This window comes from Cetorhinus maximus, chromosome 12, assembly GCF_964194155.1.
Source record: "Cetorhinus maximus chromosome 12, sCetMax3.hap1.1, whole genome shotgun sequence".
Lineage (NCBI taxonomy): Eukaryota > Metazoa > Chordata > Chondrichthyes > Lamniformes > Cetorhinidae > Cetorhinus > Cetorhinus maximus.
The window spans coordinates 8,830,057-8,854,106 of record NC_135890.1 but is presented as its reverse complement, the minus strand read 5'-3'; the positions used below and the strand labels follow the sequence as shown (position 1 = coordinate 8,854,106).

General features: G+C 39.7%; 1 protein-coding gene across 2 annotated transcripts in view; it reads right to left on the bottom strand.

The window, feature by feature from the left end:
- taf3 (TAF3 RNA polymerase II, TATA box binding protein (TBP)-associated facto) overlaps positions 1–24,050 on the bottom strand; it is a 189,460-nt gene that overhangs the window by 22,545 nt on the left and 142,865 nt on the right. For both annotated transcript variants that reach the window (XM_078552981.1, XM_078552982.1), the window contains one exon: positions 19,480–19,562. In XM_078552981.1, the coding sequence (XP_078409107.1) occupies positions 19,480–19,562 (83 nt within the window). The remainder of the gene's footprint in view (positions 1–19,479; positions 19,563–24,050) is intronic.

Below are 24,050 nucleotides of genomic sequence, written 5' to 3'. Positions count from 1 at the left end.
ATTTCTAGATATTTCATTGTTCAGTCACAAGCTTTCCAGAGCTCTATTAGTAATGCCCTACCGTTAAGTAATTAAGTTCAGGAAAAATGTATAGCCTAGCTGATGATGTTCCAGCTCCCTGAAACTTTCTTCACCTGGGCATGCCAATTAGACTCTATGAAAATCAGTCATTACTCTGATATTATAAGTCCTTATGATTTACAAATATCTCTGGTGACAACACTCTTTTTGTTCATGTGGTATATGAATGAGTTTTTAATAAGAAGCAACTAAACGTATTGTTAGTTCTTATTCTGCTCAAGATGACATGCTATAAATAAACCACTCATCCTATGTGGAATCTTTCCTATTGTTCAAATGAAACGCATATGGTGACAATGACTACTGAGTATCATCTTTACAAACTGCCTATCATCCTGTCCCAAACTTCCAATGTGTAAGCAGATATCAGATTATTACACAGTACTGCATTTTGCTCTGAAAAAAAATGCTTCCATTTGCATTAACCAAACTGCTAATCTGATTGGTCTAGGAGCCATTTCAGTTGTCAGGATTGACAGTGTTTGGCCTGATATAAAATTAGAGTTGAATAATTCTATTCAATGTTTTTTTAACTAAGCTTCTTTTCTTCCCAGCTTAAACTTTGATTTCCATGGTTAACTTCACTCTGTTCAATGATGAAAACTTAGCCAAAGAGTTGCCAGCTACCTGTTATACTAGAATTTCTATTTTCTGAAAAGAGTTTGTTCTGCACAGTATAATTATCCTCTCACATTTTCTTTCTAAAGTATCACCTTTGCTTGCATTTAGTTCATGAATAACAGTTCCTACAGCAGGCCAATTGAATAGATAGTCTTCAATGAGGAAACAAACACCGCCCACAGCTGTGCTTAATAATGGCCCCATGCTGCTTACGTTTCACCATTTGCGCTGCTGGTCACGGTGGGCTAACTGCTAAAAACACTGGTTGCATTCATGAAAACGTGCTGCAGGAGGGGCTTTCATCAGTGTCTCTTTACCTAATTCCCCACCACAAAAAGACAAGTATATGGATTGGGTCACAAGCTGCACAGGCTGAAATGCAAGCCTGCTGCTTGACAAGTTACCAATGAGTCAATCTTTTCCACCCCTGACCACACATATTGATGGAAGGTTATCCGTATTCATCATGTGGATAAAGCAATACCAGTAGTTTAATAACCCTTTTATTTAGCTATTGTGTACAAACATTATATGGCCTGCCATATAAATTACCTAATACTGATAAGTGCTTTGCTCACTTAAGGCCACACAATTAACTCAATAGGTTTTAGACAACTGTTCATTAACCAGGTTTCTTTAGACTCATAAGACAGTTAATCACCTCAAAACAAAAAAGCTGGGTTAGAACACAGATTTTCCTATTGTATGAAGAAGAGGAACGAATGAGGAGGAAGATATTTATTTCATTTAATTAACAGCAATCTCATTTGTAGTGAAGTCATCATCCTGGAGACCAAGCCTGGCATAAGTGCACATGTCTCTAATCTAAACCCTCCAACATGTTTATGCCTTAAGTTAAAATAGATACACAGCAGCGTTCTCAACATTAGGAAAATTACAAGAGTGAGATCTTCAGTAAGTGAGATCATTATTGATGTCAAACCCACATTGAAGCATGTTCCATTTTTTAAAGAGTAATTAACTGGATATGGAACAACCCTGAAATGATGGGTTCGAATTTACACTGGATTTAAGGACAGTGTAAACATGTGGCCAGGCCATACACAGAGTGAGTTCGCCTCAGTTCCCAAGTTAAGGGAAAAAAATTAGCTGAGGTGCCGCTGGCAACATGAATTTCTTGACACAGGTGACAGCACAACTGGACTTGGCTCTGGTTCTCCCACAGTGGCATGACTTGCATTCGTACTGTTAAGGTTAATACATGTATTAAAGCCATACTGGTGAGGGGCTTGATGTGACCTAACCTGTGGAATAATGGCTCACTGAGGAATCTTCAGGAAGGGTGGAGAGAAAATTTTCATGAAAAAACATTATTTGTATGTGTTTTGTATCTTCTACCTTTTTAATGAATTATATTTACAAAGATCAGCATGTTTGCTCCTTCTACTGACAATCTATCACAGATTCTATCCAACTTATTTAATATTTTGAAGGAAAGCTCTGCAAAGTTTCTCTATGATTGTCAACAACATTTCAGAAGTGTATGTTTTTTTAAACACAAGCTGCTGATGTACAGTCCTGGCACTATATCCGTACAACTTGGCTTACAGTCATGTCACTTACGTGATTTTGGCCCAGTAATGGCCAATTCTCGGTTCTTCAACAGATAGTGTGGATTAAAGTTTGGTATAGGAAACAGTACCTATGTCTAATACTATTGCTATAGTGTAGCATTAAATAAATGTGCTGTGGAAGGGGTGTGATTTTCTGGTGGAGATACGGAATTAAAATGGAAGCTGCTTTTGCAAGGTTGATAAAGATCTTGAAGCAGTAATTGCACAGAAAATGGGTAATACTAACGTTCTGGCAAATATACTTCCTCAAGAAATTATAGGTCCCCGGTTCACTCAACACCAATAAATGCCCACTTATTATAAATTTGTATTATAAATCTATAATTTCAATCAATAAATCACATCTGACCAACCAGAGAGGATATTTAATGCAAAAGATGGCCAAAAACTTCTGGATTGTTACAATACCTTTTGTGTTGAAGCATTCCTATTGATAATTGTCAAATGCAATGATTCATTTGAGAAGTGGGAATTCTTCAATTAACTTGATAATACAAATGCAAATAGGATATCTCTTACAAAGGTTGAACCTACTTGCTCTTCACAAATTACCCTCCCTGCTTAATATCATAAAATAATAAGTTAGAGGTACTGTGCTATCCTCAAATGGTGTATTTTCCTTCCTTGCACAAAACAGAGCTGCTCAGTTGGTATTCTGTAACACTGGAGTCTGCAGAACACAGCACAGAAATTTGCAGATCTATTTTCTCTTCTAAAGTAACAATTGTGGCTACGTTAAAGCCAACAGGTAGCAAAATTATAAGTGGACACAGGTCAGAAATGCTTATTACTACATTACCTGGGGCAGTTAAAATCAGCAGCAAAGTCACCCTCAGACCTTCAGAAAATCTTACCCAAATCATGTGTCAGACAGATACTGTCTGGTTCACAGGCAGACTTGATGTGAGGTAAAAAAGAAAATGAATGTATGGCTGTATTTGTAAGAATGGGAGAACGATGGGATGAGAAAAGGCAGTCACCTTTTCCAGTTGTTGAATCCAGGTCACTTGATCTCAGATTGTGAATCCTTTTATAGCATTTATAAGGTGTAATTCAAACATCCACTATAAAACAGCAGCAATTAAAACTTAATCCCAGTACTGGCTTGTTAATGAATTAATAAAATTCAGATGAAATAAATAAAATTAGCCTGTGGAGTTCAAAGGGTTAAGTGAGTTCAAATTAAAGATGCAACCCATAATCAAGTGATATGTCACAGTGGTATAAAAGAAGTGAAATGCAGCTTGTACAATGGCATCAATGCCGCTAAAGTAATTTGCTACTACTATTTTTCCTTTAGACTAATAAATCTTAAGCAATCATTTAAATTAGCACAGTTGGTGATTACTACCACTAGTTGTTATTGAACAGAGGATGATTAAAGAAAAATCATTAGCTGAAACTCATTTTTTAAGGGGCACCTGGACAGAGCACATAAATGTTTAAAATCTACACAAGCCAATTAAATTTCAGATCCATTGAGGATAAAATCTCTTAAAGTGATTAAATAAAGCAAAGCAATTAAATTTTTGTGTTGATCACATCTATAGATAAACTCTTTACAGAGAAACTCTGAATTCACAGTGACAGTGAATTAAGTCTCATTTGGGTTTGACTATCTAACCTACAGAAACACTCATTTTGGCTTCATTCCACATCACTCTAATTGCTTCCTCCATTGTTTTTTTTGCCTTCCAATATGTTATTGCTTCTAGGACAAAGCATCATTCATTTGGTCGCTTTAATCTGACATGGAATTTAACCATTTAAAAACATAATTTTACTTTTGTAGTGACATCACCAGAAGCATTCCTGGAAGACAAACTTGCATTCTTCATTGGAAACCTTTTGTTAGCTTTCCCTATCACAAAGAGTATTTTTATAGATGTTCTACATGGGCCTGAACCTTCTGGTCAGTGTGCGGGGTCGGGCCCCACTCATTGACGCGTAAAATGATGTGCGGTGACATCGAGTGTGCGCCCCGACATCACCGCGCATCATTCCGATCTTCAGTTCGGCGGGCGCGCACCAGGGTTGGTTGCGCACCCGCTGAACTGTCAAAGGCCTGTTAAGGCCATTAATTAACTAATTAAACTGATTCTCAGGGCTGCCCATCCAACCTTAAGGTTGGCGGACAGGCGAAGAGCCCTGGCAGCCTTCGCATTTTTCATGAAGCCTCATCAACGGCTGGGATGAGGTTTCATGAAGTGTTTATTAATTAAATAAAATGTGTGCTGAAAATTCACAAACATGTCCCAGCTCAGGTTATATGACGGGACATATCTGAGTAATTTTATCTTTGATTTTTTGAGATGTTTTATTATTAAACTAATCGCCGAGGCAGCTCCGTGCCTCAGGGAGATCTCTGCGCTCTTTCGCGTGCATGTGTGAAAGAGCACAGTCTCTGACTCTCCCTCCTCCCCCCACCCGCACAGGTGGTGCTAAGCACTTCCGGGTGCCCGTCACGCTGGGTGGTCTTAATTGGCCCGCCTATGCAAAATGGCGGCACGGAGCCGATTGCGGGCAGCAATTGGCTATGTGCCCACCCACACCCGGTCCCGAATTGCTTGCCCGGCGAGGAGAAAATTCTCCCCATGAATTCAAAAATTATTTTCAGAGAGAAACTGTAGAAAATGGAATAGTGACATAAGTAAGCTAAATGTAGAAGAAATAAGAGGATTTGAAATTTTTGTTAGAAAAAGTGTCCAAAGGTTAGTAAAAATATCATATTTCAGCCTACCCATTCATGTTATAGAACATTATGCTGCCTGTATCCTAACTTGCGATCAAGCACCGTTCACCCTTCACCTCTGCTGCTATATGCTACCAACTAATTTCCACATCTTTCTCTCAATTTTATACATAATCATTAAGATAATTATGTCCCATTTGGTTCACAGTTTGGTAATGCCCATTTTAAAATTCTCATCTTTGTTTTCAGATCCCCTCCTTGCCCATCACTAACTCTGTAGCCTCCTCCAGTCCTACAAGCTTTCAAGATCTCTGCACTCTTCCAATTCTGGCCTCTTACATGTTCCCAATTTTCGTGGCTAACCTTTGGGTGGCTGTGCTTTCAACTGCCTGGCCTGTAAACTCTGGAGTTTTCTCCCAAAAAGTTTCCACCCCTCTCTCTCTCTCTCACTCTCCTTTAAGGTGCTCCTTAAAAAAACCTTGACCAAGGTTTTGGGCACCTGTCCTAATATCTTATGTGGCTCGGTGTCAAATTTTGTTTTCAAGATTTTGCTCCTTTTCCTACATTAAAGACGCTGCATAAATACAAGTTGTTGAAGGTTTAGAAAAAAAAAGCTAACCGTGAGTCAGTAATATTATGACATACTGTCCTGCCTTTTACGAGGTCAAAAGTTGTTTTCGCTCCAGACTGTCATATATTCTGAATGCTGCTTCACATGTAACGTCAGGGGGGTGGTTTCGCAATCTTTTTGTTAAAGCGGCTAGCAGTAATTATGCAAGCACGGCCTCGGGACCCCTAACACCTTAAGACTAAAGTTAACCCATGTGGTTATGCTAACTATAATTATCACAAATGTAAATAAAGATGTTAAACGCATCAGCCTCTTTCTCAAAGTGCTTTAAAAATTTGGCAAAAGTTTTTACTTACACTATGATTTTTTTTTTCTCTTTATTCTTTCATGGGACATGGGCATCACTGGCAAGGCCAGCATTTGTCACCCATCCTTAATTGCCCTTGAACTGACCTTGTTAGGCCATTTCAGGGGGAGTTAAGAGTCAACCACATGTGGGTCACATGTAGGCCAGACCACGTAAGCACAGCAGATTTCCTTCCCTAAAGGGCATTAGTGAACCAGATGGGTTTTTTACAACAATCGATGATACTTTCATGGTCACTATTACTGAAAATATTCCTAGCTTTATATTCCACATTTATTAGCCGAATTCAAATTCCACTAGCTGCCGTGGTGAGATTGAACCCATGTCCCCAGAGCATTAGCCTGGGTCTCTGAGTTCCTAGTCCAGTGACATTACCACTATGCCACCGTCTCCCATTTTACATGTGAATACAACAGTGTTGAAATAGGTTAAAAAAGATTCTGTTTTTGCAGAACTGTTAATATGGTGCCAACTAATTTCCACATCTCTCTCTCAATTTTAGATAAAATAAGAACTATTAATGTCTCATGCTAAAATATTGCTGAATTTTGCTGAAAAGAGAGAAGTTGATGAAGCTTTTCATCTTGCATTCATCAGGGAAACGCACGAATAATAAATTTCAAATAATCACAAAAATTTATGCTACAGGAGAAAAGGTGCTGATTGGTTGGCAAGTTGACTCCGATTTGCCGAGACGTTTCCATGGAGGTAACACTGGGGGAACTATAGGCTTCCCAAGTTTCCAGGTAATTCAAAAAAGGTGCAAGGCTTGAACACATTCCTTTTGTTTTCAGAGAACAGATTCTTTGTATGATTGTAAGTCGCTTCTAGTAAATCAGCCACGTTAAGAGTTCGACTAATTATCTTAAATTGGTTGTTAGTGTAAGTATTAGCACACTCAGGATTACTTAGCAAGTGCTGCCCAATCAAGGAATCACATCTAACAATAGACGTTTTGTTTTGGGTTTTGCAAGCATGGGCTGGGTGAATACAGTCTGTACTCTGCCTATTACGGACAACTGGAGGAACATACTGTTCGATTTGCTCAGCCAATTGCTGGGAAGTACGGTCTATGTATCTGGAATCGCACCAGCACTGAAATTCATACACAACGTTGCTCAATTGTCTAGTAGGCAGAATGTTGTTTTGGACTGACATCCTGTTAGAGAAAATACCACTTGTGTAGCCACTGCATATTAGCAGTGTGAAACAGCTTCCTTAACCTGCTTTATCTTTCCAGGGTAATTTGAGGTACACTGGGCAATTTTTAGGTTCAAAAGTGGTAATCTTTGGTCCAATCAGAGTCGACTTGCCAACCAATCAGCACCCTTTTCTCCTGCAGTATAAATTGTTGTGACTGTTTGAAATTTAGCATTCTTGCATTTGTCCTGATGAATGCAAGACAAAAAGCTTTGGCAACATGTCTCTCTTTTCAGCATTATTCAAGTTCTGTACTATCAAGTGACTAAGTAGAATTATGAAAATGGCAAGTGGGGCTGGAGAAAATTCTAAATGCTAGTAAAAAGCAGCAAAATTCAGGAGTAACCATTCTGGCTCAGAGTAGGCTTGCAGTGAAAAAATTATGTTGCTTCTCAAAGAACTCAACTTGTACCTAGCACTAAAATTGTGCATGCTATGTTACCAAATGCATAACAACATCCATAGAAACTGAAGATCATACTTGGATTTGCAGAAGTAATACAGCACTTAAAAGCCACTTCTTCCCAATAAGTCACCACCATTAGTGAGAGTTACGGAAAAAAAATCTGCAAGAGGTGGTATCCCACTAATATGGTGATTTCTTATGATGCCACGGGCAAGCATTATGAACGGTTCTCTACAGAATTGTGGATATTGTACAAAAAGGAATTTACAAAATTAATGTATTTCCATTGTCAAAAAACTGCAAAATTATTATTGCATCATGTAAATATAGCTCTTAATCTGTACAGCACAGATTCCACACTCCATTTGATTCTGGAATGCTTCAAACTCTGACCTCATTCTGTTTTGCAGCACATACTTGGCAGAGTTGCTTTGTATAAAGTGTTATAATGCAATGTGCAGTATTCAACAAAAACAGAAAACTTTTTGCGATACAAAGAAAGGCAGGGCAAGCTCCACTTCACCTTGGGAAAGGGCCCAATGAAATAAAAATTAACACATGCCACTACAGTGTTCTGCACAGCATAACAAAAGGTTGGTAAATCTGTCAAATAAATATTGAAGTTTCTTTTCATGCTATATGCAAGTAATTGCTGGATCTGTTATCTGGGGAAAATTGGATTTTTAAAAATTCTTTCACAGGATGTGGGCGTCGCTGGCTAGGCCAGCAGTTTATTGCCCATTCCTGATTGTCCCTGAGAAGGTGGTGCTGAGCTGCCTTCTTGGACCACTGCAGTCCATGTAGTGTAGGTACACCCACAATGTTGTTAGGGAGGGAGTTCCAGGTTTTTGATCCAGCGAAAGTGAAGGAACAGCGATATAGTTCCAAGTCAGGATGGTGTGTGGCTGGGAGCAGAACTTCCAGGTGGTGGCGTTCCCATGCATCTGCTGCCCTTTTCCATCTAGGTGGTAGAGGTCATGGTTTTGGAAGGTGCAGGTGAAGGAGCCTCTGACCTGCTCTTGTAGCCACAGTATTTATATGGCTGGTCCAGTTCAGTTTCTAGTCAATGGTAACCCCCAGGATGTTGATAGTGGGTGATTCAGCAATGGTAATGCCAATGAATGGCAAGGGCAGATGGTTAGATTCTCTCTTGTTGGAGGTGGTCATTGCATGGCACTTGTGTGGAGTGAATGTTATTTGCCACTTGTCAGTCCAAGCCTGGATATTTTCCAGGTCTTGCTGCATTTGGACATGGACTGCTTCAGTAAATGAGGAGTCATGAATGGTACTTAACATTCTGCATTCATCAGTGAACAGAGTGAACATCCCCACTTCTGACCTTATGATGGAGGGAAGGTCATTGATGAAGTAGCTGAAGATGTTTGGGTTGAGGACACTACCGTGAGGAACTCCTGCAGTGATGTCCCGGGACTGAGATGATTGACCTCCAACAACCACAACCATCTTCCTTTGTGCTAGGTATGACTCCAATCAGTAGGGAGTCTTCCCCCTGATTCCCATTGACTCCAGTTTTGCTAGGGCTCCTTGAAGTCGCACCAATGCTGTCTTGATGTCAAGGGCACTCTCACCTCACTTTGAGCTAATTTCTTTAGTCCATGTTTGTCCATGCTTGTCCAAGGCTGTATTGAGGCGAGGAGCTTAGTGGCTCTGGCAGAACCCAAACTGAGCATCAATGAGCAGGTTATTGCTGAGCAAGTGCCGCTTGATCACCCTATTGACGACGATCATCAGTAAAGTGATGGAAATTGAGTGTAGACTGATAGGGCATCAATTGGTCGGGTTGAATTTGTCCTCCTTTTTGTGTACAGGACCGAGATAGATAGATTCTTGATTGGTAAGGGGATCAAAGGTTACAGGGAGAAGGTGGGAGAATGGGGTTGAGAAACTTATCAGCCATGATTGAATGGCGGAGCAGACTCGATGGGCCGAATGGCCTAATTTCTGCTCCTATGTCTTATGGTCTAGGACATACCTGGGCAATTTTCAACATAGCCGGGTAGATGCCAGTACTGGGACAGCTTTGCTCAGGTTGCAGCAGGTTTTGGAGCACAAGTCTTCAGTACTATTGCCGGAATATTGTCAAGGCCCATAGCCTTTGCAGCATCCAGTGCCTTCAGCCATTTCCTGATATCACATGCAGTGAATCGAATTGGCTGAAGACTGGTATCAGTGATGCTGGGGACCTCCAGAGGAAGCTGTAATGGATCAGCCACTTCTGGCTGAAGATTGTTGCATACGCTTCAGCCTTGTCTTTTGCACTGATGTGCTGGGCGCTACCATCATTGAGGATGGGATATTTATGAAGCCTCTTCCTCCTCCTGTTAGTTGTTTAATTGCACATCACCATGTGGCAGGACTGCAGACCTTAGATTTGATCAGTTGGTTGTGGGATCGCTAAACTCTTGTCCATCGCATGCTACTTTCGCTGTTTGGCAAGTAGTCCTGTTTGGTAGCTTCACCTGTTGACACCTCATTTTTAGGTATGCCTGATGCTGCTCCTGGCATTTTCTCCTGCACTCATCATTGAACAAGGGCTGACCCCCCCAGTTGATGGTAATGGTAGAGTGGGGGATATGCCAGGCCGTGAGGTTATAGATTGTGATTGTACACAATTGTGGTGCTACTGAAGGCCCACAGTGCCTCACGGATGCCCAGTTGAGTTGCTAGATCTGTTCGAAATCTGTGCCATTTAACATGGTGGTAGTGCCACATAACACAATGGAGGGTATCCTCAATGTGGAGGGTATCCTCAATGTGAAGGCAGGACTTCGTCTCCAAAAGGGCCGTGTGGCGGTTACTCTCACCAATACTGTCATGGTGGATGTATCTGTGACAGGTAGATTGGTGAGAACAAGGTCAGGTAGGTTTTTTCCTCTTGTTGGTTCCCTCACCACCTTCCACAGACCTAGTCTAACAGCTATGTCCTTTAGGACCCAGCCCACTCTGTCAGTAGTGGTGCTACCGAGCCACTCTTGTTGGACATTGAATTCCCCACCCAGAATACATTCTGTGCTCTTGCCACCCTTAGTGCTTCCTCCAAGTGCTGTTCAACATGGAGGAGTGCTGATTCATCAGCTGAGGGATGTGTGGTAGGTGATAATCACCAGGAGGTTTCCTTGCCCATATCTGACCTGATGCCATGAGATTTGGGGAAGTTAAAACAGGTTTGCCAGTATGGCAGTGTAGGGAAAGTGCCTTATGGGTCACATGCCAATAGAATAATACGAACATATGTGTTAGGAGCAGTAGTAGGCTATTTGGCCCTTCAGGTCTGCTTCAATAAAATGATGGCCGGTTTGACTGTAACCTCCCACCTATCCCCAATAATCTTTCACTCCCTTATTTAACAAGAATCTATCTACCTCTGCCTTGAAAACATTCAAAGACTCTGCTTCCATTGCCTTTCGAGGAAGGGAGTTCCAAAGACTCACTACCTTCTGAGAGAAAAAAATTTCTTCTGGTTTCTCTTAAATGGGCGATCCCTTATTTTTAAACAATGACCTCTAGTTCTAGACTCTCCCACAAGGGGAAACATCCTCTCCTCATCCACCCTGTCAAGACCCTTCAGGATCTTAAATATTTCCATCAAGTCACCTCTTACTCTTCTAAACTCCAGTGGATACAAGCCTAGCTTGTCCAATCTTTCCTCATAAGATAACCCACCCATTCCCGGTATTAGTTTAGTAAACCTTCCCTGAACTGCTTTTAACTCATTTATATCCTTCCTTAAATAAGGAGACCGATACTGTACAGAGTACTCCAGACGTGGTCTCACCAATGTCCTGTGCACACAAAGTACAACCTCTCTACTTTTATATTCAATTCCCCTCACGATAAACGATAACATTCTATTAGCTTTTCTAATTGTCTGCTGTACCTGCATTCTAGCTTTTTGTGATTCATGCACTAGGACACCCAAATCCCTCTGAATCTCAGAGCTCTGCAATCTCTCACCATTTACATAATATTCTTTTTTATTCTTCCTGTCAAAATGGATAATTTCACATTTTCTCACATTATATTCCATTTGTCAGATCTTTGCCCACTTGCTTAACCTATCTATGCTTTCTTAAGTCCTCTTCACAACTTACTTTCCTACCTATCTTTGTGTCATCAGCAAATTTAGCAATCATACATAACTCTGTCCCTTCATACAAGTCATTTATAGAAATTGTAAAAGGTTGAGGCCTCAGCACTGATCCCTGTGGCACACCACTCGTTACATCAGCTGTAGCTGATGCAGCTTGTGCCACCACCCTCAGGAGTTGACTGCATTAAGAATGAAAGGAAGAGCCTGCAATCGTATAGCACCTTTTCTGACCTCAGTATGTCCCAAAGCAATTCACTGCTACTGAAATGCTTTTTGAACTGCAATCACTGCTGTAATGCAGGGGAATGCAGTAGCCATTTTGCGAACAGCAACGTTCTGGTTGTGGTATAAATGTTTGCCAGGACATAGGGAGAATGCCCTTGCTCTTCTTTGGAAAGTTCCATGGGACCTTGTACATCAACTTGAGACTGAATCACAGAACTTTTTCAGTGCAGGAGGCCATTCAGCCACTGAGTTTGCACTGGCTCTCTGAAAGAGCATCCTACCTAGTTCCACTTTTCTGCCTTATCCCCATAATTTTGCTCATTCATTTTTTTCAGACAGCAATCCAATTCCATTTTGAATACCTCGATCGAACCTGCCTCCATCACCCTCTCAGGACGTTCATTCCAGACTCCAACTACCCCCGAGTGAAATTTTTTTCCCCCCCACAGCATTCTTACTCCTTTTGCCAATTATTTTGAATCTGTGCCCTCTAGTTCTTGATGCTCTCTTGAGTGGGAACAGTTTCTCACTATTTACCCTGTCCATACCCCTCAGGATCTTGAATCCCTCTATAGCCTTCTTTTCTCCAAGAAAAACAGTCCCAACCTCTCTAATCTATCCTCAAAGCTACAGTTTTAAATCATTCTTATGATTCTTCTCTGTGCTCTCTCCAATGCCTTCACATCCTTCCTCAAGTATGGTGTTCAGAACTGGACGCAGTATAGATGAGGCTTAACCAGTGTCGTATACAAGTTCAACATGACCTCCTTACTCTTGTACTCAATATCCCTAGTAATAAAGCCTAAGGTACTATATTCTTTATTAACTCTCAACATGCCCTGCCATCTTCAATGTACATATACACCGAGGTCCCTCTGTTCTTGCACCTCCTTTAGAGTTTCTCCCTTTATTTTATACTGTCTCTCCATATTTGTCCTGCCAAAATGAATCACTTCACACTTCTCTACATTGAACTTCATCTGCCATTTGTCTGCCCAATCCACCAACATGTCTATGTCCTTTTGATGTTCAAGACTATCCCCATCACAGTTGACAACGTTTCCAATCTTTGTATCATCTGCAACTTTTGAAATCATACCCTGAACACTACAGTCTAGGCCATCCAATCTGAAAAACAACCATTTATCACTACTTTGTTTCCTGTCACTCAGCCAATTTCTTACCCAAGTGCCTACATTCCCTTTTATTCCATGAGCTAGAATTTTGCTCACGTGTGTTGTGTGGCACTCTATCAAATGCCTTTTGAAAATCCATACACGCATCAACAGTGTTTCCTTTATCAACCGTCTCTGTTACCTCCTCCAAAAACTCCAGCAAATTAGGTAAATATGATTTTCCCTTAATGAATCCATGCTGCCTTTGCTTAATTATCCTACACTGGTCTAAGTGACTACTGATTTTGTCCCAAACTATAGTTTCCAGAAGTTTCCCTGCCACTGAAGTCAGTCTGACAGGTCTGTAGTTGCCGGCTTTATCTTTGCACTCCTTTTTGAACAAGGGTGTAATATTCGCAATTCTCCAGTCTTCTGGCACCACCCTGTGTCTAAGGAAGACTGGAAGATTATCACTGGTGCCTCTGCAATTTCCACTCTAACTTCCCTCAGTACCCTTGGATGCATCTCATCTGTTCCTGATACCTTATCATTTTAAGTAAAGATCACCTTTTTATCATCTCCTCCTTAATTGTAAATTCTTATACTGTACCAGTTACTTCCTCTCTCACCTCGGCCTGGGTAGCATCTTCTTCCTTTCTTAAGTCAGATGCAAAACACTCGTTTAATACTCCTGACATTTCTCCTGCCTCCATGTGCAAGTCCCCTATTTTATCCATAATCAGCCTCACTCTTGCTTTTACCACCCTTTTATTATTTACATGCTTATAGAACACCTTGGGATTCCATTTTATGTTCGTTGTCAGTCTCTTTTTATGCTCTCTCCTTGCTTTTATTTTTAGTTTTTTCATTTCTCTTCTGGACCTTCTATATTCAGTCTGATTCTCCATTGTATTTTCTACCTGACATCTGTCGTACTTGCACTTCTTCCTTTTCATCTTCATTTCTATCTCTCTCGCTATCCAGAGCCCTCAGGATTTATTTGTCCTACCTTTCCCCTTCAAGGGAATATACCTTGACATTGCCTGCAATAGTTTGTTTTTAAAGGTGGCCCTGTCTTTTCTGCCAACATTTGATTCCAACTCACTGGACTGTGATGCTTTCTCATCCGATCAAAGTTGGTTTTCCCCCAGTTAATTTTCCCTGCTCTGGATTGTTCCTTGTCCTTTTCTGTGGCCAACCTAAACCTTATGATACAACGGTCACTGTCCACTAAATGCTTTCCCACTGATATTTGGTCCACTTGGGCCAACTCATTCCCCAGAATCAGGACTAACACTGCCTAACCTCTCGTCAGACCGGAAACATGCTGCTGCAGAAAATTACCTTGAACACATTCCAGGAGCTCTCACCCCCACAACCCTGCCCCGTCCCTTTGCACTATTCCTATCCCAGCCTATATTTGGATAATTGAGGTCCCCCATTGTAATTACTCTATAATTCTTGAACCTCTTTATAACTTTTTTGCAAATTTGTTTCTCTACATCCCTCCCACTATTTGCTGGTCTATATACTACACCGATCAAAGTTTTTGCACCTTTTTCATTCCTTACCTGTAGCCAGAGAGATTTTGTCCTTGACCCTTCTGGAACATTCTCTCTCTCCTGTAATGCCATCTTTAATCAATACTGCCACTATCCCCTTTTTTTCTTACTTTCCTGTCTCTCCTAAGCACCTTGTACCCAGGAACATTTAATGCCCAGTCCTGCCCTTCTTTGAGCCAGGTCTCTGTTACAGCAATAATATCTTAGTTCCATATGTCGACCTGTGCCTGTAGTTCAATAATCTTATTAACCCACAATCCAGGCTTTTTTACTTTCCCCCTTACTCTGGCCCCTCTAATGACTTACTATTGCCAACCCTAATTCTTTCAAACTCTCCAAGCATTCTATTTACCTTGATATTACTCCCTGATATATCCCCTTTATCAGTTAATACTTCTCTACTTCCCATTGCCAGTTTTTCTCCTCTCCACTCTGAATTTCCCCTCAGGTTCCCATCCCTCTGCCAATCTAGTTTAAACCCTGCCCAACAACAATAGCAAACCTCCCTCGAGGACATGAGTCCCAGTCCTGTTGAGGTGTAACCCATCCTTCTTGCCCAGGTCCCACCTGCCCCAGGAACGGTAGGTGTGGCCTCAGTTTAATATTTCATCCAATAAATGGCACATCTGACAATGCAGCACTCCGTACTGTAGTGAAGTGTCAGCCTGGATTATGATTCTGTTTTCCTCTGGAAATGGTGTTAGGTTTAGTCAGACTGTTTGCAACCTCAGCATCCTACCTGGCCCAAGGCTGAGATTCTGATCCCATAGCCGCTCCATCACAAAGACGAGCCACTTCTACTTCTGTAACAATGCCCACTTCTGCCTTTGCCTTAGCCCATTGATGCCTTCATCTGTACTATCGTTCCCTCCAGAATTGAGTATTCCAATGTTCTCTTGGCTGGCATCGCCTAAACATTAACTCATGCAAAACTCTGCTGCTTGTCTCCTATCCCACAGGCCTACTTACCAATTACCCCTGTGCTCAATGACCTATTTTGGATCCTGGTTTCTCTAAATTTAAACTATGCATCCTCACATACTTCTATCCGTCCCTGGCAGGGATGTCCTCTGCTTTCTGGGCTCTTCACTCTGGGATTCTTTTTCTGAACACCTCTGTTTCTTTCTATTCCTTTAAATCCCTCCTTAAATTACTTTTTTGGCAACATTATAGTCTTTCCTTGGTTTGGCGGTGATTTTTGTCTGATTAAACTTCTGCGAAGTGCCTTGGGATGCTTTTCTATCTTAAAAATAGTACATAAAAGCGAGTGCATCTAAACTTATTATTAAATAAGCAGGTTGGCATTATTAAAAGTTAAGCACAAGTGATTTCCCATCTCCTTCCCAAAGAACTGGTAAGGCCTATGTTAAACTCCTAAGTAGTTGTGAGGCATGATGCTTTTTTATTCTCTTAGCACCTCTGTGGAGGTGAGGGAGCCTTACTCTCGAAGAAGAGAGTTTGCAATAAATTATCAAACAGTTGATTTTTAATCTTGACAATGTGTGATTGATAGAAGATTTTACACAGACTGAAATGGACAATTTGTGCTCATCTTGTGCTCTTGTGTATGTAGTCATGCTACATTCCTACAGTAATTACACAGAGGACAGGCTACCTTGGAACAAAACCCATCATCTTCTGGCCTTGAGGTCAATCACTTAAGTACTACAATATACAACTGATCACTGTGTTTCATTCTCACACATCATTAGTGTCCTTGTAAAGTAAACCAAACTGTCTCAGGTCACCACCTTCACTTCTGAGACAGGAGCCACATGCAATTTTTTCCCCATTTTTCCCCACAAATACAGTCAACTTCTACTACTTCATGATGACATTCTGGCAATGTACAATAGGAACACTGCATACTTGTCAGTGAAATAAAAGACAGCAACATAATCTTTGGGGTTCAGATGACATTAATTCATAAAAGTAAAGCATGAGCAATCTAGATTTGTCATCTGAACCTCAAGGCTGGGTCACTGTCTTGGAATTAAGAAAGCAGCACATTAATCATTATAATATGGTGATTTTTGTTTCCTGTCCTTTCTTCTCTTCGATGTGACGGACACGCTGCACATTTCATTTTCAATTTCCAGTTTCCTGCATTTGCACTTTTTTGCTTTTTGCATGAATGAAGTACTGACATTCCCAGCCTGTTTCTTGTGCTCTTTGCTTTCATTTGCTCTCACTAGCCCCTGCTCCCCTTGTCCTGTTATGCTAGGTCCATGGTCATGTTAATCATTGATGGGAACTTAGCTGAACCTGTTACTCAAACTTTTTGTAGGGAACAGTCACTGATTTCTGTCCTCAATGACACAACCTGAACTTGGTAACCTAATATTACTTCAGATGGATTTCCTTTCTCTTGTATAGCAAATAACAAAATTGAAAGTTTTACAGTGCAATTTACAGATTTGGGCAATATCAGAATACACCAGCAGTGTTAAGTGACCGCATTAAAACTAATAGACAGCACAAATATCATTTATTTCTCTGGGGATTCTCAAGGTCAGTACTCTCATTCTTTCTATGTACAATAGGCACTGGTACTACATTTGTGCTTTTCCAATTGTTCTTTTATTGTACTCTTTGTTTTATAATGCCAATTTCTTCACTTTGAAATCACACACATTTGATTTATACAGTGGATTAGCTTCTAGTGATTGTGAGTTTATAAGGACAAATGCTGTTTTCGACAGCCCATTTAGATTAAACATGTTTGGTTGTACTGATCAGTTTGTATTGGGAAGGTAGTAGTAACAGTTTCAGTAGCATTGAAAATTTAAGCATTTGATCAGTACAGAGCTGATGCATACACCAAACAAAACACCTTTCTACTACAGAGAACTGCTGTATTAAAATGAAGCCTGCAAAATAAAATGTTAAGAAGATAATGGGGAAAGAATACCTCAAAGTTAAATTTAAACAGGAATACAATTGAGCGCTGTTTGGATGCAAACTCAGGTTTAGAAAAGCTGGCTACAGAAATCTTTTGGGGAACTATTCAAGTAGATTGTGATAATCAGATTCCACTATATTTCTAATGTGAAAGCTGTATCGTTAGTCATTTGGAATTCCCTCCAATTTTTGTGATTTTTAAATTATGATTATTTAAAAAACTTATGAATAGCTGTGATTCATGACTCTTTACTGTTCTTGCATGTTCTCACACAGCTTCTACAGTTGTTTTGATAGTTTTTTAAATTGCAGATGCCCACAATTATGGGAAAGCATTTCTATATCTCTTCCAATGTTTCCACAAAACATAGGAATGAGCATGAACCTAAGAGAACTGTAGGCATGTTCTTAGTGTTGGCATGTGTCTTTTTTCCCTCTTTGCGAACTGAAAGAATGTACTGTGAGAATCAACTGTATCCTCAGTGCTTATAAAACCTTTGATGAACCAGTTTGCACGAATTGCAGAATTGCACGAAGTATCATGTGTCATAACACAGATCTTCTAGCACCAGAGTTATTTTTGACCATGAATACTAGTTTAGGACCTTGCTTCTCAGCACCTCCATTATTCAAGGTATCAATTATCTGTAACAATTTTTATGGCTGTTAAGGCTTATTTTGAAGAAACCAGCTAAAATGCAATTGAGTAATGAGCATTGTTAGGTTATTCAAGGAGGTGGTCGGTTAGTTCAGTTGGTTAGATGACTAGTGTGTGGATCAGATTAACCCCAACAGCACAGGGTTCATTTCATGTACCAGCTGAGGTAGACTTAGGGCCTGCCTCCTTGCCCTACCCACAGTGAAAAAAAATCACTGCACTTTGCTGTGGTTTGGTGAATAATTGGCAAGGATCCGCCTTCAGGCAGAGAATTGAAGAAGAAGAAGAAGGAGGCGATTAGTCAAATGGCAACAGAGCTTGACCCAGTCCTTACCCAAATTCCATTCTCACAGCAAGTGATCAGAAGTAGGTACCTTACTTGATTTTTAACAGTGCCTAACCCAGTTGTGCTGAGGTTAACTGTAGCATTCTTATTCTCCTCCCAGCTGGGATTGGCTAACTCAGTGTGGACCTATGGTCAACTTAGGGCCTCTCTTGACTGTATGTTTCAGAGGATAAAATTAGAGTTTTTGCTGTGGTCCAGAAATATATTACAATAATATATGAAGAGGATAAGTATTTAACAGAATTACTATATAATCCTGAATGCTTAACTTGCATTTCTGAGTCCTCCCTTGTTCCAATAGCTTATGCCTTCAAACTGCAGATCAGAGATAGCCTTCCTGTACCATGAGATGATTAATTAATATTTCTATACCACTCTAGCTTCATTCATGGAGACACTAAAATAGCACTTTATGAAGTCACTGAAGCCTATCTTCTAAAGAAGAGTCACTTGCAGGTTCCCTTGTACAGCACTTGTAAATAATTAGACATTGGAATGACTAAAAACTTTTCTTTACTGTGGTAAACAGGTATCACAAATTTTAGATATGATTCCAATGTTCATATTCCCATCAAGTCCATGTGCAGCCAATTTAATATTAAGATCATATCATGAAACTGGCAGATAGGTGGTGAAAATGGCTGTTCCCTCAACTGGTTTTGCACATCCACACAATAGTCTCCCTTTTAAGTCCACCCACCACTCTACCACTTAAAATGTTATATTTGGTCTGGCTAAAAAAAAATTGAGAAGACAAGTAATGAAAGTACACTGCACATGCACAACAGACCTACAGAAGTGAATTGGAAATTTCAACTATTAAGAGAACGCATACAATCCTTGCTATGATGGGTTTCTAGCTAATTTATAATTTATTCATTCAGTCCTTCACTTTCCCTTGAAGAACTAAGCCTAGCAAATTTAACTACAGAAAATAAATACCAATTTTTACATGAAATGGCACAGTTCTTTATCTTAATGTAGACAACATTACCATTCTAAATGATTAAAAAAAATACAGTACTCACATCTTGTCCTGGCCAGCACCAACTCTCAGGGTAAGCCTTGGAATAACAGGGGAAGGAGCTGGTATAATGGCTTCAGTTTTTGCCTGGGACAGAAATACAGTGATAAGCATAGTATTGCTAATTAATATGTTGCAATTCAAATATATGCACTTTGATAAAGCCAAAGTAGAAGTCATTTTAGCAATAAAATATTCAAATAATTTGATGTTGAAAAAATACCAGGTAAAATGTATTTACATAAAATAGTTACAGTTCCCTAGATGCATTGTGACTCCAGTTTTGCAACGAATGCAGTTATATGTAGGTCCCTATTCTAGAACTATGGTTGTTTTGAGCATTGACAAAAGAATTCATTGATGTCATCTGCAACCTTTAAATGGATTCTGAGGCTTTGAAGTAGAAGTGGGTATTTGAACTAGGCAAAGGATAATAAATCTGGGCCAATAATTTAAGTTTAGGCAAATAATTTTGAAGTTATATTCTTCCATCTATTAGGTCCCCATCACTGTCAAAAATCTTAAAGCAGGAAATTTGTTTCTTAGCTCTGAGGAAGAGTCATCATTCATCTTTAGTTTCTTTCCCTGATGGCCAGGTTGAGAATGAAAATTCATTATCTGGATACTGATGCAAATCGTTACTTCATCATGACGTGGTGTAGCACAGTAATATTACAAAATATGGATTATTGGGATCCCTTCAAAGCATCTTATTTTTTAAATTTACATATATATTTTTTAAGATATGGGCAATGCTAACAAGGCATAGCTGTTGCCCATCCTAAGCTGCCCCAAGAAAGTGTTGGGAGGCCTTCTCCTTTCGAGCACTGCAGTTCTTGATTAATTTTCCTATAAGTGGATTGCCCAAGTAAAAATGAGAATAATTGAAATTGAGTAGGGACTATTCCTAAGTAATAATCTCATCGAAGGGTTTAAATGATGAGGGAAACCAGGAGAGTGAAGATGAGCAATTTAGAACTGCCATTTGAATCCTGGACTAGTGTGCAGGTTGTGAGGTATATTTTATAACATATCCAGTCTTTTTGCTACCAACAGGTGCTATGCAAGTCAATTATGGCCGATTCACTCTAAACTAGATTTTCCTCCCATTCACAGTTAATGGGCGGAAAATCTAAGCAGCCATGGAATTGCTTTGATGTGCGACGCCAACCGCACAGGATGAATGAATGTGATATACTGGAAATTTACTCAGTAAGAATTCACATTTAGTATGTATGGCAGGTTATATTGTCTTCTTAATTGGCTATATTTGATGAGTTCAGATGAAAAAATCTACAATTTTCTAAGACACCTGTTTGTATGGTTTGTAAAGTTAAACGAGTTGTGGGGTTATCCTAATGCCTCAATGGAGAGCAAGCCCAACAAATAATGGGGAGAACTACAAATGTGAAGTTGGTTTAAGAAGTTTTAAAGACATTGACATTGCTTACTGTGATCCCCCTATTAGGATATGTGGTAGCTTTATAGGTGGTCCAAAGTGACCTGTTTAAGGTTTGTTCTAGGTGTAGTTAAATATGATTTCAAGGATGCTTATCTACTGTTGACTGTTTCTTTCAAGCCAAATAGATACAATTTTTAAAAAGCTGGTTGGCATTTTGGCAAGCCCGATTAGAATTAATGGTTCCTGAAGTCTGAACAAAACTGTTGCCCTATTATATAAAGAAGTTAGGCCCTCTCCAGAGAGAAAGTTAAGGTATACCTTACATCAACATTGTGGAGTAGTGGAAGCCAAGCATTGGGAAGGGGTGCAATCAAAGAATATAAATTTCTTGAGAATGATAACATTCTGAAACTAGCTTGATGAAGAATTTGAATATAATCCTAGGCATTCTTTAAACTGAAAAAAAAACAAAGGACCAAGTCCCATGGTGCTGGATGTTACAAAGGATGAAAACAATAAAAGAGATTATGAATATCAGGCAGTGGTAAATCTAAGCTTGAGTTTTAAAAACCTGAAAGTTATAGGAAGAAAGATAGATAAACAGGAGTTAGAAGCTTTGAATTTGGAAGTTATGTGGAGAATAGGGGATTCTATGACAAGTCTTGATTTCAGAATGGAATGGATGTAGGGAAGAGGAAAAGTTTATAGGATTTTTTTTCTATTTGGGAGGCACTGGAGAGAAAGTTCAGAAGAGAACAGAATTCTGTTGAGATTAGCCAGATTGGAGTACCCTAACTTTGTGCCAAATGAGGCACAGTTGATTGATCAAAATCTGCTGTTTATAACTCTTTGGAGGCTGAAACAACTAAAAGTGTTAGGAAGTCCATTTAAAAGTCTTGCCAAATTTGGCCTTCCAGATGATAAAGGAAGGTTAGGGATTAGGGGAGATGCCCACATCTTTGCAATGCCCCCCAAAAGCATGATTTTCTGAAGAACCTGATAGCAAGTCTCTTTATCCATATCCGATTCTCTCTTATGTTTCACTTTATCCCAAAATGGATCTGATGTTCCCCACTTTGGATCAGTGCTAATAAACACTTCAGAAAGAATACAATTAACAGCAGCACCTGCTTTTATGAACAAATTTAAAAGTGACAACCCGTCAGGAGATCCTTAATCATTAGGAAGTCAAGCTCACCTCAGCTATTAATAGTTTCACAATGCTATGTTTTCTAACTGAGCCATACAGACAGAAATTTTCAAATCTGGTTTGTGCAGAATTTGGTTACACTGTCCTCAGGTCAGGGAGGAGGAAACCAGCTGGTTCTGATATTTATTTGGTGGCCCATGTTGGAGAATTAGCATGTGTGAAAACCGAAATGAGAACAGGATCGGTTGTATCAACCCCCTCTCTTCCGTGCATAGTCAAGCAACCTGCTAGCCTTGGCTACCACATAACTAATGACCACTTGTGCAAGACACCAGGGGGTTGCCATTAGCTGTGAATCCATTCTCACAACAAGTCACTATTTTCAGGGAAAATTAATGAGGAAAAGAAAACGTTGTGCACCCTGTAATGATGTCGTCATGGAGGCCAAAGCCGAATTTGTTTGGATTCCAATTTATGTGGAATAAGACAGTAGTTCTTCAGAAAAAGGCCAGCCTTTGTGAAGGAGTGACATTACTGAGAAGGAATTAAGGATTGTTACAGTACACTTGTCTTCTGTTTAGAAAAGTGTAAATAAATATATCTTTTAGTGGACAAGTAAGATTAGGCTTGCTTGCTAGTCTCAGGAACTCATTACTGATGCTAAGTCTGGCCAATGATTCAGCATACCGTTATCTATACTGAAGGAGAGAAATTGGATCTCTTCTCAAGATATTGCTTAGTGGACAGAGCTGCATCTACTAATGAAATATTCACAGAACCAATCAGCATCGAAGGGATGTCTTGTTTGCAGAGTTGTTACAAAAAAAATACGATTACCTGATGAACCTAAGTTAATATATTCCATTACAGATGACATTCAGCAATCTTTTTCGGGAGGTGCTGAAGTTAAGGGAAATTGATGTGCATTGTGCCAAAGAGGTACTTGGTAATAAGCAGTGATTTTTGAACAGCTACCTATAGACCCATGAAACTTAATAATCAGCGAGTAACCCAGGTTTTATGTTCTGGATTGATATATCCATGATCATATCAAATAGCGGACAGGCTCGAGGGGCCAAACAGTCTACTCCTCCTAATTCGCATGTTTGTATGTAAATATTCTTGTCAAAACATGAAAATTGGAACTTGATTAAATAAATTTAGGCTATTGCTTAGAGTTGGGAGGTGTCAACTTATGAAATGCTCTCGTGTTTGTTATGAAAGTCTGTGAAAGGTGACCCTGGATAAATAAGCATGTGCATGTGTGCGCAGAGGGGAGAAAGACACAGTCCACCTGTTCCTCACTGGTAGAGAAGAGGGGCACTTATTCCATTAGGGAGACTGCATGATTAAAGAGGTCCTTTTTTATATCTTGCAAAGATGATGAGATTAGCAATCTGAAAACAATTTAGTGAGAGAAGGAATAGGCTGCGCTCACAATTTGCCACACTGAGTTTTCTTATTCTAAAGGTAAGATTGCTGGGCTGCAAGAAAAGTTCATGACATTTCTTTTGATGCCAAGTATTTGTATATTCAGAATTTCACAAGGGATTTGTTTTGGACATAAAATATTATCTGATAGAATACTCTTTTTGTTTAAAGATGGGGAAAAATAGAATTTACTACCTTTATGCAATACAGTTAGATAACGTCTGCCAAAGTAGAATAGAAAATAGTTTTCAATACATCTGGTCCAAAGCCTGGCAAATTGCTGACAAAAGGTAGGAAAATGTATTTGTCAACAGCATATAAAATGTAATGCAATGACAAAATGTTTCTTGTACTGGATCCATTCGTGTTATTAGGTGCTCTCAACAGAATTTAAAGGTGAACTGGTAACATTCCAAAGCATCAAGAAAGCAGTACCTGAATTACTGTCTCATTAGTGTGTGTCATGGATCAAGGGCTAGGCAACAAACATTACAATAGAAACTGATTTGTTGAATCGGATAATAAAGGATTTGCAATACTTCTGACATTCTGGAATGCAACTATCTTCTCTCATAGCTACAGGAAATACTAT